We start from the raw sequence: 21364 nt of genomic DNA on the forward strand, positions 1-21364 counted from the left end.
TAGAGCTTCCTTAAGGGAAAATTTGAAGAGCAGACTTGGCAGAGCCAGAAGAAGTTTAACCGGCTATGCGCACAACGCGCAAAGCCGTGCAAACGCGGATTTTGAACAGGGAACGTCAAAAGAGCTAGAAATGGTCCAAAACAACCAATTACTACAGCTCTTGTGCTGAGGTGACTTCCTACAGGGACAGGTAGGCTGCTCAAGGCTCCCCACTCCCACTGGTGAGCAAAGAAACTTCCTTCTATCCAAGTAAGGTAATGGACAACACAAGGAACTACACCACAGCCCAGAATACAGCAGAGCCTGTAAACTGGTCTAAACTAGTCGAGGAGAGGCGGGAAAACAAGGATTATTTTTTGGGGGTTTTTTTGTTTTTAGATAGAAACACACAGAAAATGCAGAAACAGTAATAAATCAGTTACACAGGCTAGCACACTTTAGCGGGCAGCCTCAACAGTTAAATTAAACAAACAAACAAACTTTCGATCAAATTCGACTAAAATGTAACTTTAAGTGCAGATATTAAATAATGCAGCAAACAGCTAAAAAAAACAGTTTAAGCTTGTTTAGGGTAAGCTAGAGAAGGTATTTCAAGTAAAAAAACAGCAAAGATACTTAAATCCAGAAAGTAGTCGCTTTTCTGAGTTCTCTGTAGCTAGGACCACTCTGCAGGACCACGAGGAGCTTGTTTGAGTAGTATAGCCAGAAAAAAATGCCCAGAGGCGGGTTTTAAACAGGGAACTTCAAAAGAGCTCGAAATGGTCCAAAACAACCAATTACTACAGCTCTTGTGCTGAGGTCACTTCCTACAGGGACAGGTAGGCTGCTCAAGGCTCCCCACTCCCACTGGTGAGCAAAGAAACTTCCTTCTATCCAAGTAAGGTAATGGACAACACAGGAACTACACCTCAGCCCAGAATACAGCAGAGCCTGTAAACTGGTCTAAACTAGTCGAGGAGAGGCGGGAAAACAAGGATTATTTTTTGTTTTTTTTTTGTTTTTAGATAGAAACCCACAGAAAATGCAGAAACAGTAATAAATCAGTTACACAGGCTAGCACACTTTAGTGGGCAGCCTCAACAGTTAAATTAAACAAACAAACAAACTTTCGATCAAATTCGACTAAAATGTAACTTTAAGCGCAGATATTAAATAATGCAGCAAACAGCTAAAAAAACAGTTTAAGGATCTAGAGATGCTTTCTCTGACAGATTCTACCAGCGATCTTGAAAGAAGGCCCAACTGTACAACTCTGGAGGTAGTTGGAGGACGTTTATCCCTGTACCAGAGATCTGGATGGAAATCACAAAAGATTCATGAGTGAGGAGGATAATATCCAGAGGTTATGTCATACCATTTTCCAATCCACCCCAGTTGGCTTCAAGGAAAATCCCTGATATTCCACCCAGTCAGAGGGAGGCACCAGCACTAGAAATAAACAAGCTGCTAGAAAAGACAATCATCGAAGAGGTCTCCCCAGCCCAGAAATAGTCTGGAACTTACTGAGGATTCTTTTTAGTGCCAAAGAAAATAGGAGACTGAAGACCAGTTTTGGATCTCAGAAACCTAAATCAGTCAGTTCAATACATGAAGTACTGGATGCTCATGGCTCAGTCCATTCTGCCTTTCCTGCACAAGGACAATTGGATGTGCTCGATAGATCTTCAGGATGCATGCTATCATAACAAAATGAACAGATGGATCTGGGAGATATCTACAGTTCCAGTTGTTTGCCAGTGATTGCCAGTTCAGAGCTTTGCCCTTTGGTCTCACCACAGCTCACAGGGTGTTTACCAAGTGTATGGCAGTACTAGCAGCTCACTTGAGGATACAAGGATTCCGGGTGTTTCCATATCTAGACAACTGGCTCATCAGTGCTCCATCCAGGCATCAACTGATCCAAGCCTGAGATTGTGTACTCCAATTATGCTCCCATCTAGGCATTTCAATCAATTCCAACAAATCCCATTTGGAACCAACACTGCCATTGGAATTCATTGGTGCCTCATTCAATGCAGTCATGCAAACAGTATCTCTCCCTTTGTCAAGAATTCAGACTATTTATTTTCAGGTCAGAAAGATCATCCAAAACTCTTCTGTCTCAGCTCGATTAATCCTTCGAGCTTTGGGGTCTGTCAGCGGCAGTCATTCTAGTACCATTGTCATGATACCATATGAGAATACTTCTGCAGACATTACAACTGAATGGTCCATTCTTTATCATCCCCTGTCCAGTCAAATAAAAATAACTCAGACTTGAAAAATGTATCTCCTGTGGTGTATACACTCTAGTCAAGTGCAAGAAGTACATCCCTTTGTCCTCCCCAAACCCAAAGCCATAGTGACCACGGACGCCTCCCAGATCAGGTGGGGGGACATTTCCTGGGAAACACTGTTTGAGGCACATGGTCCACCAAAGAGGCCAACACACATATCAATGTCTTGGAAATGAGGACTGTCTTCCTAGCATTGTTGGCCTTCCAAGACAGTCACCCCACTGGGACTATTGCGATTCAGACCGACAATGTGCAAGTGGTTTGGTACATCATCAAACAAGGGGGAGCCAAATCTTATCCCCTGTGTCAAGAATCTTTGAGAGTGTGGCAGTGGACGATCTCATCCAATCAATTTCTGATAGCAACTCGCATTCTGGGACAGTCCAGCATGATTGCATACAAGTTGAGCAGATCTATTCTAATGCCTCATGATTTCTCTGTCAATATGAAAGTGTTGGAGAAAATATTCAATCAGTGGGGACAACCGTGTTGCAACCTTTTTCACATCCCCTATCAACAACAAGTGCAGCAGGCTCTTTGTCCTCATCCCCCAACTTGAGGAGTCACTGAAAGATGCTGTACTTCACAACTGATCCACTAGTCTCCTTTATGCCTATCCCCATTACCCCTAATCTTCAAATTTCTTCAGAAAGCATCTCGATTGAAGAGCACAGTAATCCTCATTGCTCCTTATTGGCCTCATCAGATTTAGTTTCCCTTTCTGTGGCCTCATCTTATTTGTCCTCCATGGTGTTTGGATCCAGCTCCAGACCTTCTGTCTCACCTGACAGACTCAGTTCATCCAGACGTTACAGGCCTTAAAAGTTGACCGCATGATTTCTCCAGTTCCAATGATTGCTAGACAGTGTCTTCCGTGGTCTGTCACGTTCTCTTATCATCCCACAAAGCTTCCACTAGGAAACTTTATTAAAGCAAATGAAAAAATATTTGTAATATGGGTGCAACAAAAACAGTTGTATCCCTTTTCTTCTCCTGTATCTAAAGTTCTTAAATTTTTTAGTTTCAGTTTTCAGTGAAGGAGCTAGCTCTTCTACTGTTAAAATACAGTTAGCTGTCATCTACAACTTTCATATATAAATGAATAATTCATCTCTAATGTCCTGCAAACATCGCAGAGCTTTTCTAAGAGGAATTTTTCTCCTTAGACCCCCTGTTAAAGACCATACTCCCCTTGCGATTTAAATGTAGTTTTGTAAGCTCTAACCCAGTCTCCATTTGAACATTCAGCTAAAATGGACCTAAAATTCCTAACCTGGAAAACTATCTTTTTAGTAGTTATTACCTCTGACATATAAGTTTCAGAATTACATGCCTTGTCTTCTAAGTTCCCTTATTTGATTTTTCATAAAGTTAGAGTATCCTTGAGAACCAATACTTCCTTTCTTCCTAAGGTGGTGTCAGAATTTAATATCAATCTCGCCAGTCTTCTTTCCAAATTTTTCAAATAAAGGAAAGTATATGTTACACCCATTGGATTTTCACAGACAATTGCGGTTTTTTTTCCAGAACAAAAATTTTAGAAAAAACAAAATACTGTCCTTTTTGGTTTAAAAATTGGGCAGGTCAGTCTGTAAAGAAACATGAGCTAAATGGCTGACTGATTGTATTACCTTGTGTATAATAAATCAGGCATGTCCTTACCCAAACCACCAAGAGCACATTCCACTAGATCTATGGCTACTTCTTCAGCCTTTTTGTCTAAATCTTCTCTACATGATGTTTGTGCAGATGCAGCTTGGGCTAATCCTTATACTTTTATTGCTTATTACAAATTGGATCTGGCCTCTAGAAGCAGAGCAGAATTTGGCTCAGCAGTACTCAGGAATATCCTTCCCTAGCGTACTGCTGGAGTTTAGGTAGCTGGGGACAGTGTCCCAAGAGTTGAGGAACAAATGAAAATTAACATCATCAGATAAAGAAGTTATATACTTACCATAGCATTCAATATGTGTTTTCCATTATCATTTATTAACTACCCCACCCCCACTAACCCCCTCCTTATTGTCTTTTGGAAGGATTGAAGATGCTGAAGGAACCTTGTTCATTTGTTTGAATTCCAGATTTTGCTGGTTAACCTACTATTGTATTTCTTTACAGTGCTCTACAGATGTAGGGGGAGCAAACAAGATCTAAGGTATGTTAGAGACTAGGGCATTATGGGAAAGGGAGGAGGTCGAGAGCTTTCAGTGATCAACGAGTTAGTAGATGTGGCCGAGTCAGATCCAAGGATCAGATCTGAACCCAAAAGTTGAGGAAAAATGAAAATGGACAACTCAGATGCAACATCATGGTGAGTACATAACATTTTTTAACTTACCCTTTCAGGGTCCCATTCTTTTTGGCCGTGATGATAAATCATGCCTGGAGAATGTGGCCAAAGTCCTCAAAGCTCTTGGTGTGAGATTTCAACCTCCTAAACACTGTTTTTTAGGAAGCAAAGCAGCCTAAATCAGCCCTTGCAAGTCTCAAACCCAGGATGCTGCACACTACAGCCAAAGTGATTTACCACTAAGCCATTTCAGACACAATGTTTTGACATGGCCAATAACAACAAAGTCAGCAGTCTGTTGAAGAAACCAAAACTGCTGCAGCATCTTCCAGAATAGTCATCTCCCAAAGGAAGGGGTTCCAGAAACAGCATGGTACCTGAGGTTCATTTTCTAGTGATCAGTAGCCGAATCCCTAAGGTCTTGCTGAAATGCCCTGTTTTGGAGACTACTGAGAGCAATTTATCCCTCAACCTTCCTGCGTAGATGGCCATCACTCAGGACAGGAGGTTAAGGATGGTAATATCCAGAGGATATATAGATGGCAGTAACTCAGGGCAAGTGGATAAAGACAATAATTTCCAGAGAATATGTGGCCCCATTCCATACCCAACAGCCCTAGTACTAACCCCTGCTTAGACATTCCTCTGTGCCAGAAAGCTCCACGAATAAGAAAGGTAACTTCTGGAAAAAGGGTAATCCAAGAGGGTCATATAAAGCTAAAAAGGATTTGGGTGTTACTCTGTTTATTTTTTTAGTTCTAAAGAAAATCAAGGACCTCAGGCCCATTTAGAGTTGGGAAAACTACACACAAACAAATAAAGCAAGTAATGCAGAATTGTAATTTATTCTGCCGAAGCCTCTGCAAGAGCCTTCCACAGTGTATCAGAAATAATTTAATGAGAAATATTTAAAAGACATCAGTAGCAGCAAACAAACAAAATTGCAATAATAAACAATTAAGTGGAAAGATCACTAATTTAAGCAATTAGATCTTTCCAGCTGCATTTGTTGCTCAGTGTATTATATTTAATTATCAATAAGCTCTCTTCATAAAATACTTTTCTTTGCTTATATACCATCTGTAAAAGAAATGGAAACTTGTATTAAAATACAGAGTTCCATGCCTTTACAATTTCTGTTTCTGTTTAGACTTGAATAGTGTAAAAAATGTAATCCCTAAGGAAACCTTTCAGATTGTCACAGTGTAGGTCCATCCTTCTGTACATGACATAAGATGATGGGATGTGCTGTTTGGACATCCAAGTTACCTACCACCATGTAAAAATAGCCAAGGAGCACAGGAGGTTTCTTTACATATGTGTAGGAGACGGTCATTATAAGTTGGGACTTTCCGTTTGGTATCACCACAGCCCCAGTGCATTTGTCAAGTGTATGTCTGTTGCAGCAAGCCAGTGGTAACAAGGTATAGAAATGTTCCTCAACTTGGACAAAAGGCTGTTGGTTGCCTGCCAGAGCAGTCTCAATTTTCTAACAAGTCTTCTTCAGTCCTTAGGGACTGCAGTCAGTTCTGCTGAGTCTGAAATGGAACTATGTAAGTTGCTAGCATTCATAAGCTGATGTCTGGACACTTTTTTCAGAGCTCATCTGCCTCCGGAAAGAGTACAGCATCTCTAGCTCTTGATTTCACACATCAGTCAGCCACAGTCTTTGGTGGCCTGCCTTTACCTCAAAACCTTGGGGTTAATGGCAGCAGCTATCCCAATGGTACCCTTCACTAGATATTGCATGAAAGTCTTGAGTGGACATTGACAATTCTGTAATCATAAATTTCAGACCCAGTGTCCGATTAAGTTGAGATTAAATCTCCAGGGTCTGCAAGTCTCATTTGCAGTTGTATATGAACATAACTAATCTGATACATGGTAGTCCATTTCACATTCCCACTCTGTTAGTGACAGTTACCACCGACACTTTTGCCTTGGTGGGTGAGGGGTAATTGTTAAAGTAGACCATCCATGTTGACAGACTACATATAGAGGCTAGTCTACAAATAACTATTTTGGAGATTATGGCACTTTTCACACTCCAAGTTTTCCATAACTGCTTACCATGGGGGCTGTCCATCTTGACAACATGGATGCTGTTTGGTATATCAACAAGAAAGAAGGAACGCAAACCTATCACTTTTGTCAAGAAGCAATGGGTATTTGATAATAGGCTGTTATCCATTCACTTTCTGGTAGCAAATCATATTTTAGGAGATGCCATCTCCCTAGTGGATAGACTCAGCCATTATGTGAAGATACCACATAGTGCAGCTATTAAATTCTCAGTAGCATAGAATATGTTCCTTGCCTAATCTTTCATAATGATGGAGTGTCCATGTATACCACTCCTTCCTTTGTCTTGGGTGCCTAGTGGGAATAGCATCAGACAAATGATCCAATTTACCAGTTTTCTTTCTGCACTGCTCTGCTAGAGGAAAGTACCTTTTACATTACATAGACAGCTCACATTCTATGTAGCTAGAACTAAATATGTTACAAAATATTCTCAGCTCTTAATTTAATTTTCTAATAAAATTTAGAAGTCACATTATCCAAAGTGACCTTACCTAGATGGTTGACAGATTACACTACATCTTGCTGTGAAAAAGTGTCCTTTGCTCTAGTAGCAGATTTTAACAGAGCAAAAGTTACCTGTCAAGCCTTTTTCATAGTGCAGCTTTGGATGATATTTGTGCAGTAGCTGTGTGGTCTTCACTGAATACGTTTGCAAGACAATATGCACTGCGTGTGATATTCGGGACTAGGTCTTCCTTTGTGTCCACAGTAATCAAAGTATGTTCTTATGATGGAGACCACCCTGAAGAATTAGCATGAACTCTTATTTTGCTGTTAATAAAAATGGGCCTGCTCATACAGAGTACAAAGTTTATGTACTTACCATAATAATAGATTTGGATGAGTGGATCTGTCCAGGTTAAGATACCAGCCCTTCTTCCCCCTTGTATGTGCTGACTTTGTGTAGAGGCTGTTGTTTACCAGTGTCTGTTTTAAGTGACATACTAGAGATGTGGAGAGAAAATTCTGAGCTAATGCATTATGAGTAAAGGGGATGAATTTAGCAGTCTGTAAAAGTTTCAGGTACCAGTGTGTTGTAACACCTGACACCATTAATCTTGCTCTTTAGAAGGATGGACATAGTCATCCTGATCTAGCATTATGGCAAATGCATAACTTTTGTTTCTGGGGGGAGGCATGCCTCTGCTGTTGTGGAACATGTGGACAGCATCCATGGTCATGATAAATGCCTTCTTTCATTTCATTATTTTACGCAGACAGAAGGCAAAAAAGGGCTAGTACAAAAATAAGTAGCAGGAGACTAGAAGTGGAAGCCTGTGGGCCCTCAAGGTCCTGTCACCCAAAGGGGAGAACCCATGATTGTTTAGCTTCCCTTTTTCTTCCCCAGCCCTGGCTGACCAACCCCAAGACAGCAGAAAGGATAGTCCAATTTTGAGAAAGTAGAAATCTCAAAAGAGACTAGTGAGTAGTCACCCATAACCGTATAGGAATACAGACGTCACCCATAACCATGTAAGGGTACAAGCTTCATTTCCTTACAGTAAACTCCCTCTTATCCAGTCTCACTGGGACCGGACCTTAGGCTTGATAAATGAATGTCTGGCTAATCAGAAAAAGCATACAAAATAGAATGTATATGTTATAAATCAGCTAGAGTAACATGATTTGTGTTAGTATGCATTTTTCTAAGGAATATGAAGTCTAAAACTCAAATGTCTGTCATGATTTAGCCCAGAGGAGCCAGAAGTATTGTTCTTCCTTGTTGTCTTTTGCTAGGGCTACAACAGAAATTTGAAGGCTGTCTAAAAAGAAGCCAGATAAAAGGGAGTCTACTGTATTTAAAAAAAAAAAAAAACAGATGGGGGAATTCCAAGATGGCTGCACATTGAGTAACAGATTAATTCTACTTCTCCCAGTGTGAAAACAGAAACTTAGCAGAGAAAGCCAATGAACCTAGATTTCTAGGTAAATTTCAGTAACTGGCTAGTAAAAGAAATACAAAGGACCTGAAGCAAAATCAGCTACAAAAGGCGAAGAAAAAACACTAACTGGGAAAAGTACTGTAGCTGTTCAGAAAAAAAGCAGTGCAAGCTCCAGACATGACTTCCAGTAATCCAGAGGAAAGTATAAAAGAACTGCACACAGACCTAACTGAAATTAAACACTGATGGAGTATATCAACTCAAACAATAAAAGGCTGGAAAAATGGAAGAAGCTTTAAACAGATATTCGGATAACGTGATAAAACTGCAAAACTTAGAGGTGGAAATGAAGAAAAGGCTGGCTAAATATGAGACTGCACAAAAAGAGATTTTTCAAAAAAAAAATAGAATTAGAGGATAGAGCACGTAGGGAAAACCTAAGATTTTCTGCTGTATCCGAGAAGCTGGACAGAACATTCTGTATTCATTTTTATGAAAGCACAAATAAGCAACTGGGCTGGTATTCCACAACAGTTGCTGTTAATTGAAATGGCGCATTGTGTATGCTCCAAACCTGGCTATGAGAAAACAACTTAGACCTTTAGTAGTAAAGATGCAATCTTACTAGCAGAAGGAGTTGATTCTGACAAAACTGTGTCAGAAGAAGAAAATACTAAAAGTAGGAGACAGCAACATGTTTGTGGAGAATGACTACTCATTGTACACCAAGCAGAAGAGGAGTAAATTTATCCCATTATTCAGGGAATGTAGAGAAGCAGGCATGAGATTCAAACTGCTGTACCCAGCTATCTTCAAAATATTTTTTCTCTGGAGGAACAAAATAATTTTCCGATGAAGTATATACTAAGGAAGAAATAGAAATGTTTGTCCAACAAAAAGTGAGGTATGAAACAGAAGGAGATTCTGCTTCTCATTCTTTTGGTAATGAAGACCACAGAGAGACTGTACCAGTGAAACCTTTTCCAGTGTTTCAATGGAAAATGCTTGAGAGGGGAAAAAACACGAGTTGACTAGAAGAATCGAGAGTACGTGGGAAATGAAGCAGAGACAGTGTTTGGGAGAAGGAGATGAACAGGAATCAAACAAGAAAATCTGGAAATATTGGACTTTCTTGGACTTTGTTAAAATTGTAGGGGAGTCTAAAGCATATGCCCTACTTCATGTCATTAACGTTTGGAGAATAAAACCAGTAACTTGGAAACTGACAATTGTGGGATTACAAAACAATAATTATATTTGTGAACAGAGCAATCTGGAAATGTTAGACTTTTTTGTACTTTGTCAAACTTGTAGGGTACTCTAAAGCATATGCCCCACTTCGTCATCAGTGTTTGGAAAAATACTGAGGAGAGAGGAAGAGGAGGGTGAAAGTTAACTGGAAGTACAACAGTTTTTTTCTGAATAATACCATTTAAATGGTGCATGTTTTTTGCATGTTATAAAGTTTGTTTCAGTTATTTTTAAGTGTAATGGGGGTACTAATGTAAATACGTGCTCCTATTTTATTTCTTTTTGTTTTTCTCCCTTCTCTCTTCCTCCTTGTTCAGTTTTAAGAAATGGCACTGCAATTTAAAAAATCTGGTTAAAGGAGCATGACAAAATTAAAAAATGAGTGTGTTTTTTCTCATTCTTGCACAGGGGAATGACTGGGTTAAGACAGTTAGCTTAATCTAGTAAAAAGTTTCACAAGAAAGCAAGTAATTGAAAAAGAACTAAAAGCCACGGAGTCACCAATGAGTGTTCAATCGCTTCCAACCAAAGTGTAAATAGCCCAACGATAAGACTGCTCCATAACACAGATAAAAAATCAGTTGAGTCTATTGCACAGCAAAACAGCAAACAAAACCAATGAATCAAGATGGTTATTTTCTTTGCTAAGCAGCGATTTGCATTACCTGCACCCGCAGCTTAGTACTCTAAAGAAAGTATGTTAGTCTATTTTTACATGAAATTATACCTGAAGATCGTTTTAAGGGGCTCAAAAGTTGCAGATATCAAGTACTTGTCAAAAGGGTCATTTTATGAGAATCAGGGACTGTGTAATTAAAGAGGAGAATTCTCCTTGTACAGTGGGAAAAAATCAGTAAACATTCAGTTGCATTCATGAAGAAGCTGTTTTAATTATACACATACACCTAAACTCTTACACCTAACCCTACACTAAACTATACATACACCACTAACTATCCACTTATCTTAACCCAAACCCTAACCCTAAGGTCCATTACTGTCGCACAGTCACCTCACCCATGCCCTAACCCTAACTCAACTACCCCGCCCTAACCCTCACTTCCACACAATCGCACACTTACCTGAACCCGACCCTTAACTTTCCACCACAGCACTGAAAATACCGAAGCAACAGAAATGGACAACCAAATTCTTTCCCTAGGAAAAAATTTAGTTTTCTGTTTCTTCAATATTTTCAGCATTCGCTGAAAACAGGTTGATATTAGAACACTCAAATTTTTGAAAGTTCGGTGTTCTGATATAGACCCTGTGTATGTGGCTGTCGGTTTAGAATATTTGTACCTATTAGAAGAGTAGAACTTCTGTATTTGAAGATGTACATAGTTTTGTGTGTTAAGTTAATAGATTTTTTTTTGGGGGGGGGGGTATTGTGTGTGTATGTGTTTGTGTGTTTATTTTTGTTTGAGGGTTTTCAGTAAAACAAAAAGTTCTGTAAGATGTGACATAGGCCCAAACGGAGATGACAAGAAACAACTATATAAAAGATTAACTTGCCAAACAGTACGTGCATGTAACACAAAAGCTGAAAATAGACATTTAACAGAAAAAGCTATCATATATAAAAGGTGGGAATAATAATTTCTCTAGAATGTGATGTTTTCTATAATGTTTTTAAATGTTAATGGTCTCACAGATAAATACAAAAAAGAAAGAGTAGTGAACTATATTACAAAATGTAGAGTGCAAATAGCTATGCTAGCGGAGACACGCTTGGAAAGAACTGAACATTTGAATTTGATAAAGAAAAGTTTTTAGGATGGTTATTCACTGGAATACCTGGGGCAAAGGAACACATGAGTATTTGTATTAATTGCAAGAGGAACTCTAATAGTAATATAAGAAGATAAAAAAGACAACAATGGTAGATTTGTAGTACTAAGGGGCTACTGACAAGGGAGGAGGATTACACTGTCATGTGTTTATATTCCACCTAAAACTGCTATAATATTCCTCTCTCTCTGTTTCCTCACATTACCTCAGGTTTGTTCAAGTCAGGACAGTTTTAGAGAACTCAAGTTATCTGAATGCATGGCCCAGAGACATTCCATTGCTGTCTGTGTGGATGGGGGGATGGATCATTGCAATTTTCCATTAGGACCATGCCTAGAGGGAGGAAGGGTACCTATGCTGTGCAAGAAATAACTAAAGATGGTGTAGATCGATGCCAACTGTATACAGAGAACACACTGACCATTTCTGAGTAGCTTGCCTCTCTCCAGCCTGGAAGAGAAGGTGCTAACATAAGGAATTCTGGTTGGATATTGGGCTTTCTATGGCAGAAGTCCCAGTAGTCAGTAGTGCTACAACTGTGATTTACTTTGAACATTTATTGTTATGTTCTTACATGATTTTACTTTATTACACCACTTGTGCTTCTGATTATTAACTCTTATGGATTTATTACAGTAGTTCATCACCGGACTCAAATGCTGATTGAGGCTTGCTTATTAAAGAAAATGTCCAAAACATACATTAATTAGTTTTTTGGGCCTTCCTCTGTGGAGGGACTAAATCCACAATACTCATGTACAGGTGAAAAATTCCATTGCCCTTTTTTCCATATATGTACCAGGGCATTGGCCAGTTTCTCCCCCCATTTATGAAATCCAGCTAGAGCTCAATTATTCTATTATTATTTTAAATGCCTTGGATCTTGACATTCTGTACTCTTCCTGCCACAAACACTTAAATTGAAAGATCACAAAAACTGTAATGAAGGGAAGTGAATTTTTCCTTTTGTTCATTTCATCATAGTATGCAGCACTGGGTACTTTCTCTAGAATAAGACAGTCACTAGACGGAAAAGTATTGTTCCATTTTGCATCCACCTTTTATTTTTCATTTTTGACTGTGTGTGTGTAATTATAGTTCATGAGGTGCTTCAGACAGTTATGTAAGAGAAACTCAGATCTTCCTGTACTATGTACAGTATCCCAAAGTTGAAATCCTGAACTTGAAAATTAACAAAAGCAGCAGAGGGGCCTACACACACGCACACACACGCACACACACGCACACACACACACACACACACACACACACACACACACACCTTACAACTAAGAATACTAATCGTGCATGTTCTTTTTATGGGATGTAGAATTTAGAATAGCATGCATGATATTTTTTGTTTAATGAGGTATCTTTCTTCTTTAGTATTGTCTTTTAGACATTAAGAAACTGTTGGCTTTCCCAAGCAGGGAATAGCATGCAGTAAAACTGGTTCTGATAAAGCCTGCCACTATTCTTAGATGTTGGTCTTCCTTCATGTTTGTTGCAACTATTTCAGAAAAAAAAAACATACAGTGCTGCTTACATATTTAATGATTTGTTTTCATCACAGATCAGACTGAGGATTCATTGACAGTGCATCCAACCCCAACAGCAGATCCACCTTCTGAAGACCCACCAAGTCCACTGGAGCTTGGCGATCATTCAGTTTCAGAAAAATTACCTGTTAATAGTGTACCCATCACCGAATCCCTAAATCTAGAATTATCACACGGAAGTGAACATCAGCCCAGCAGTGATGGTGTGGAATTCCAAAATTCATTGCACAACTCAAGTGAAATAAAGTCAGATGAGGAAACTAATGACGCCAACATGCAGTAGAACACAGTGTTAAAATAGTTACTTTATAGCTATGTGTGGTGGAAGGGAAATAACTGTAAAGCTCCCAGCTTGGACATGCTTTCTGCCTCCTGTTACAATGTTATTTTGGTTCTCATTTTCTTTTCATAATATTTTCACTGTAATTGTTTTAAAAGAATGGTGCTTTTTTACTGTTTTGTTGCTGAGAATTTGAACACAATTTTAATGTATGAAAGGAAATCAGTATAATTAATGAAATTGTATAGTTTTTTAAGTACTGGTGTAAACCCAGTTCAAATCCAGCATTTGGTGTGGTGTATCAAATTCTTAAAAATTAATGTTTAGGCAGGCTTCCTGTATTTGTTTGCACCTCCAGTTTACTTTTACAGTGCTGGCCTAATGCTTTTAAATGTGTAAGCTATTTATTGCAGTTTCTCTCCAGCAAGCTTCTTGGTCACTTACATACCCTTTAATTATAAATATGTAAACTGTGGGAAAGAGGTGTGTTTGATGGAACCTGATGGCATTACAGGGCTGGACCTGACCACAGTGAAACAAGTGTATGTAATGTGATAAGGCTTGTAGTTAAGAAGTAAAAGCACTACATAAGAGTAAAACTAGCATAACACTTACCCCAGCATAAAAGGCTTGCATTGCATTGACTGCCATGAAAGGTAATGTGACTTTCTCAGCTGTTGTACCTTTGTCTTTAGGAGTCACTGTCTGAATGCATTTTACATGTGGCACTCCCAAGCCAGCTTGATTGTTTTCCATAGTTTTTCTTTAACTTATTAGAGGTTACTGTGGCACTTGTGACTTAATGGATGTTTGCTGTTCAAAAATGCAGAAGCATAGTGGAACACGAGTTGCTTTGAACATTTCCTAGGTGCAGGCATTAGAAGCCCCTTGCATTTGGCTTCCTTTTCTAGGATCACAGAAATGTAGTTGTGCTACAACTCAACAGACACATCTGACATGACAGCACTACATGTAAGTAAAGCAACATGTAAATAAGGCAGTTTTGTAAACTCTGGCAGGCAGTGCTGTAAATGTTTAGTGGTTATAATAGGCACGCTTGTCATTGTACTTTTTTAGCTCAAATGAGTTTTATTTTTTTTATATATATATATATATATATATAAGGGTTTGGGCATGTTCAACACTAGTGTTCTAAGATCACCTTAATTACATTAAATTTGTTAACATTTTGTGCTAAAGAGAAATACAGTTTTATTCACAACAAATTTGCTCATGATACTGGTCTGCCTTACTGATGACACACAGGCAGCATTTTTCTGCTTCATCATTCAACTCTTATTATTCTCAGGGTCTGAAACTTTTTATTCAAACTATTGTCCAGTGATAGCAGAGATTTTTAGAAGTGTAGACATAATTTGTCTATTTTATTTTCATCCTTATTTAAAAGCACAAGTGTTCATCTTTATATGTATTACATGGCTGCAGTTTGCATCACTATGAAATATAAATACTAGAAAAGCCAAATATGTATTTCTTATATATTTCTGCTGAATTTCTTGTGCATTCATTTTCACTGAGATACCTCTGTGGCAATTCAGTCCAGAAAATTAAGGCTATGGACTGCTAATGAGCATCATCTTGTAGTTCAGGGTTTGATTCCCTCTTCCATTCCTAGGTGTGATCCCCATTGAATCCATTTGCCTGCTGTTTGATTTAGTGTAAGTCAGCTAACCCAGCAGTGTTCCCAGGTCACCCTTGGAAAGAGTCAATTGTGCCTAGTAGGTTTACTTGACTAAAAAAAATGAAAATCAAAAAATAAATAAGGAGCAGTAATCTGACATTGTCTTATCTCATTTTACTCTGTCATCATAAATGAGGGCATACAATACATATACACATACAGTGTTTGTGCATTTTTTGTACTGTATGTCTGATATTCACATTTACATACTGTTCTTATCTAAGCTAATTTTGGATTTCTCAAATAAAGGGAAATCTTTGAATTCAGCAAGACTATTAAACAGCTGATAGAACAAGTGAGAATAGTGCTTCCCTTTACCTTTTTAATTGCACTATAGGCAGGTCAGACAAATAATGTGATAACTAGGCACTTTTCAGGTTTGAAACCAGGAATGGTAGAAAATATTATGATAGCTGCTAAAGTCAATTAATAGAGACATTTGAACCTGAATGTTTTACAGTGTATGGTTCAAAAATAAAACTAAGCAGTCAACACACAATGAATATAGTGTCAGTATTCTTTATTGCTAACTAATATATTTCTGCAAATTTTTAAGTGCTGAATTCCTCCTGTTGACTTATTCTGTTGGTTGCTTTTCTACAAATGAAAGAATGGCAGGGCTTCCTGACATCATTAGCATAGATGCTATTTAATTTTTCAGAACTTGTGTGGTTAGCAGACAGGAATACAGTATTGCAAATAATTGTCACAGCTACTTTGCTTCAAGTTATGGTCTGGTTCAGTGGTTGGTCTTCAGGTCTCTCTGTAGTCCAGTTCTGAAGCTGCACAGCCATCCACAGATGTTTTTGTTATGGGGGAACAGCAGTTTTCCTTTTGCCTTTTGCAGCATCTTTTCTCATATTTAGTGCAAGATATTTGTCTTTAAGGTAGGCATCTGCTTAAAGATTGCAGCACTATTGAAATCAGTTGGTGGCCAGTGTCTCTCGACTGTAATGTCCACATCATTTCTCTTAAAGTCCAGTTTCATTGTCTTTGTAACATTTTATTTGACCACCACAGGATGAGCTGGGGTTATTAAATTGTTTGGAGTAGAGACAAGTATTAATGGGTGTTTTGCCAAGCAGAATTAATGACAGTTTTGGCAAAATTGTGGAAAAACTGAGCACTATAGTATGTCTGAAATGGCATGGGTCAAGAAATCACATTGTGCTTAGTGGTAAGGAGACAAAATTGTAACAGCTGCTGTTGTGAAAGGCTAGAATTGTGCCTCATTTGCAATTACCTGGCTTTAAACTGCACAGTTATACATGATGCTCACTTATAGCATGCCACAGCATTGCATTACGGCTCTTGTGATAAATGTCTTCTGTTGTATGCTGTAACAGAAGCTACCGAGAACAATATTAATCAATCCATTCAATTACGAATGTCCTGTACCAATTTCTTTAATAAAGGGGAGTATGTTCTCCATCTTCTAAGCATTCATAGATAACTCTGTTTTTACCTGCACAGCACCAAACAACACAGGAAGTCTGATCAGCTTTTTGTAGCTTTCTCATCTAATAGACTTAGACAAGCAGCATCTAAAATTACCTTGGCGAAATGGATATCTGACTGCATCTCACACATTTACTCATCCAAGGGATTGGAATTAACTAGACCTCCCATTGCACATCCCACCAGAGCTATGGCTACTTCTACATCCTTCTATTCTAGAACTTTCATTGATGATATTTGCACAGCAGCAACATGGTCCAACAGTCATACCTTTGTATCACACTACAAGTTGGATATCATACCCAGAAGCAGGGCCTCCTTTGGTTCGATAGTGCTCTAACATATCCTTTTAAGAGGGCCACCCAGGATCTACGTATCTGGGGACTCTGACCCTATCGTGAGGAGGAATGAAGAAGACATCATTAGATTAAAAGGTTATGTCTTACCATAACTTGACACCTGTGTTGTCTTCCTTCATTCCTCCTCACTTTCCCATCCAACCACCCCCTGCCTTTTCTTCTAGATGAACCTGGATTATGAAGGGACTCCTATGTCCCATGTCTGAGCCTCATCTGCCGTTCCTTTGCTGTGTGTGTGTTGGATATGTGGAATCAGCAAACTCAGTCTGAGGTACCTGGGTGGGTGTGGTGCGTTATGGGTAAGAGGAAGGAGCTTGAGAGTCAGATCCAAGTCTGTAGAATGTGGCCAAGCTGGATCCAAAAGTTGGATCTGAAACTCTATATTGAGGAGGAATGGAGTACAACACAGATGCTAAGTTATGGTAAGGCATAACCTTTTATTTTAAAGTCATTTTTGTACCAGTATTTCAAAATAATGAAAATGTTAATTTTATACTAAAATTTAAACTTTTTAAGCCTGAAGTCAGAGCACCACCACATTATTATTTTTTGATAGTTTCTATATTTATTACTTTAAGTGGAACTGATAAATGCAGTTTTATTTTCAGCCACATATTTTCTAAAAGTTGAAGTTTATAAATTTCTAGTAACTATCCCGAATGGTTTGACCCTTCCTACAAATGTCATTATTTCTATACAGCATTCAGATTTTCTTGTAAAATTTCCATGACAAGACACATGATGCTCAGCTCTCATGTGAAGTGTGTCACTCATTTCTGGCATCTTTCCAGTAAAATAAATAGTCACTTGTCTGGAGAAATGTTTATGATTTTGATAAAATGCCAAGTCACTTTAGATTCTTAAATGGAAACAACATAATGCAGATTGGTAGACTATGGCAGTGAAATGACATAATGGATGGATTTATGTATAAGATGCAGTAGATCATTCCCTGTTTGTTGACCCTTCATAGTATAATTTTCAGTGAATTATACAAAGACACTCTGGTATAGACTGAACCTAAAACTGCCATTCTTTCCATAAGGACTCCCATATTTCTTAGCATTGAGGTTGATTTTTTGTTTTTACCTGATTCTTATTTTTGGTGATGACATTTTTCCAGTGTCAGAAAACATTTTCTGGAAAAATCCATAACATTGTTACTTCTGATGTAATGCTAGATCAGTACAAATATGTTCTGTTTCTGCATTGTATTCCCATTAGGAACAGCAGGCAAATGCCCACTGTAGAGAAGTAATGCTATGTTAAAGCAAATATTTTTATGCATGTATAAAAGTGATGTACTTTTGCAGTATGTAAAGTGTATAGAACGAAAAAATGTAACTTTATTAAGTCCAAATTTGCTTTTAATAAAAAGGCAACAAAATGTTAATTAAATGTGCTTCTCAAGAATGCACACATCTGAGGCACTTTCAGCTGAAAATGCATTACTTTATTTAGAAACTAACTTATTAGACTTAATTGCCCCCCCCCCCCTGCAAAAAAATGCTATATTTGTAGAAAAACAGGAACTGGTTCTCTTTTGACCATAGAAAATGTTGCTGCCAGTTCAGTTACTGCTTTATTTCTGAACAGTGCACAGTGGATTGCATTCCTAACACATAGGTCAAGCTGAGTTAGTTGGCTTGTGGTACTGTGTAAGCTGTGTTTGCACAACTAAATTAGAGGTAGTTGGAATTCAGTACATCTCTTTATAAACTGTTAGACTTCTTTTTGGAATGTGTTTAAACACATTTGTTCTTTGTGCGTGTTTATACCTACCTGTATATTTGATTTTTGACAAATGCAATGCTTGGTTTAGTTTCAGGTAAGTTTTATTCAGTTTTAAATGCTTGTAGCCTAAGGTTTATGTATTAGTTTAAAGGCAGGTTGTGACATTGCTCCTTGACTAATGTCTTTATAATAGTTACTGCTGATGCTATTGCCATCATACAAGTAGTAGTTGCTTTTTTAAGGGCAACAGTAATTGTGTTCTTGGCATGGTAGAGTGATTTAACTATTGGTGATGTTACGCAGAAGATAGGTGAAGGGTTTTGATAGTAGAGAAAAATTATTACCCCCTTCTGGAAAATGCTGGATGTGTTTGTATAACATAATAATAGACAAGATTCAGCTATTATTTGTAAGATTGCATTGAAAAGTACTGGTCCCAAACTGAGGTAGATATATTCATGGACTCCTTGGATTCTAACTCTGATGTATATCTGTACAGCAAAAATTTTATTTAGGTGTGGCAGGTATTGGCTATTACGTGAGGAGCAGTGCACATGTATTATATGCTTCTAAGGCCAATCACCCCTTGTATATTACTTGGTAATTGATAGTGTAGATTGTAAGAGTGTTGCTGCTGTCCATCACATATCAAATGGTGGCCACAGTGCAGATTTAAACCCTTTACCCCCTGTTCTTTGCATATTAATTGATGGATTTTATGTCTTTTCATCACAGGTCTGAAGTGGTGTGGTTGTATGGTGAATTGAAAAGAATAATCCACGACCTTGAAGAAAGGAACCAGAACTCTGCTAAAGTCCACAAGGCTGTATTTTTATTTCTGAAGTGTTCCAAAAGTCACAGATAAAATCAATCTACAACCCCAACCAGACTTCAGACTTTTATGTTCTGAAACCTAGGAAACTGGTATTTTAAAATGTTTTTTATGGTTAGTCATTTTTATTTAAGAGCAGATGTTGTTGCAAACATTTCATTTTTTGAGTTGGTATAATGACTAACTTTTTTAACATCCAACTCCAAAGCACCACACCTTAGTACTAGACTTACTAATTAATTAATTGTATAATTGCTAGGCTATTTAATGGAGGTTACTGCATACTGCATTTTGTTTTCACTTGATAAAGCTCAGGACTGCCTGAGCGAAAGCGCTTGTGTGATTTTATCTGTGACTTTTGGAATACTTCAGTGTGATTTTATCTGTGACTTTTGGAACACTTCAGAAATAAAAATACAGCCTTGTGGACTTTAGCAGAGTTCTGGTTCCTTTCTTCAAGGTCGTGGATTATTCTTTTCTTGTCTTTGGTTTTTTGTGTATGGTGAATTGAACTAATATAGTCTGTAAAATATGTGTCACCAGAAAGTGTGCAGACACAAGGTAAATATGTAGCAGTATACATTGTGCATCCATTATTTTGTCCAATCAATCAATAAATGAGTAGTCAGGAAACAAGTAAAATGAGCTTTATGGAGTATGAAAATGTCACATCACCACTAGCTAAAGAGTGCAAAACAAAAGGAAGTTTCATATGCTTGTATGAAAAGGGATGACATGATAGCCACGTTGTATCCAGCTTTGTCTTTCTTCACTGAAACTGGAGACTGACTGGTCATCATTGTTGAGCATGCAGCAAAGCCACTCATTTCAGTATCTAATTGCACATTGGAGTTGGAACTCTGAAAATAAAACAGCTTGGAGTACAAGGAGTGCAAGAGTAGACAGAAAAACAGAACAAGACCTGAGAGAAGCCAAGGCCAAAGAGGAAGAAAAGAAGTATCAACATGAAGCTGATGAGAGAGAGAAGCAGCACCAACATGAGAGGAAAATGCTTGCCCTACATTAGCAATACATGAGTTAGGGGGTAAAATCTGAGATGGGGATACATGTATGTCTCCCAATATGCAACAAAGTCTAGAAGATTTAGAATTTTTGCGTGAAGTAGACTGCAAACAATTTTTCCTCAGGTGGATGGGTATTTTTATACCCCAAGTAGACTCCAAAGATTTTTTCCTCAGGTGGACTGCAAATGTTGGAGGTATGATTCATAGGATGATACTAGGCCATTGGCCTAGAGGCCCTTATACGCCTAGCCAAGAATTTTGTCCATGTTCCCTCAAAGTCAGCACCTGTTTCGCCTGTCTAACAGGAACACAGGTGGAATCCCAGGGGTGAATTTTCTGTTTCCCATCCAGTTGTCCAGGTTCCACTTAGAGGGCTAGAGAGGTACCATGCTTGACATGTTGATGGAGTCTATCCCACCAACAAGTTCTATTAATGTCACAGACCAGGTAAAGGCCTTGCATGTGGCTTGCATGAGTGGAGTTTGTCTTATAGGTATGCAGCAACTCCATCAAGACTGGGTCTGAGATGGCCTTGTATGCCAGACACAGTTCACCTATGAGCAGTGTGTATGAGACTGAATAGAGGTACAGGGTTTTTAGCCTATCTGTGTAGGGTAGGTGTTTGAGACCCTGGATTTTCCTGGTCAGGAACGTCTGTGGTCTCTCCAACTGCTGCATGTGCATGGCAAGGTACATGCCGAAAGGGGCATTGTACTCGATAATGGGTCTGATAAGGGAAGGAGTACAGGGATCTTATGACCTCCTTGTTCCTGGATGAAATACCCTTATTTATAAGGTGGGCCATGTAGAAAGCCTTCTGTACAATGGAGGCAACATAT

At 38.4% G+C, this 21364-nt stretch overlaps 1 protein-coding gene across 1 annotated transcript in view; it reads left to right on the forward strand.

The window, feature by feature from the left end:
- The window catches only part of GORASP1 (golgi reassembly stacking protein 1), a 584558-nt gene extending 568942 nt beyond the window's left edge, over nt 1–15616 (forward strand). The window contains exon 9 of the mRNA XM_044066947.1: nt 13150–15616. Coding sequence (XP_043922882.1) covers nt 13150–13418 — 269 coding nt within the window. The 3' untranslated portion in view covers nt 13419–15616. The remainder of the gene's footprint in view (nt 1–13149) is intronic.
- The last annotated feature ends 5748 nt before the right edge of the window (nt 15617–21364 follow it).

Source organism: Protopterus annectens, chromosome 3.part1, assembly GCF_019279795.1.
Source record: "Protopterus annectens isolate FY-2018-M chromosome 3.part1, PAN1.0, whole genome shotgun sequence".
In the NCBI taxonomy this organism is placed as follows: domain Eukaryota; kingdom Metazoa; phylum Chordata; order Ceratodontiformes; family Protopteridae; genus Protopterus; species Protopterus annectens.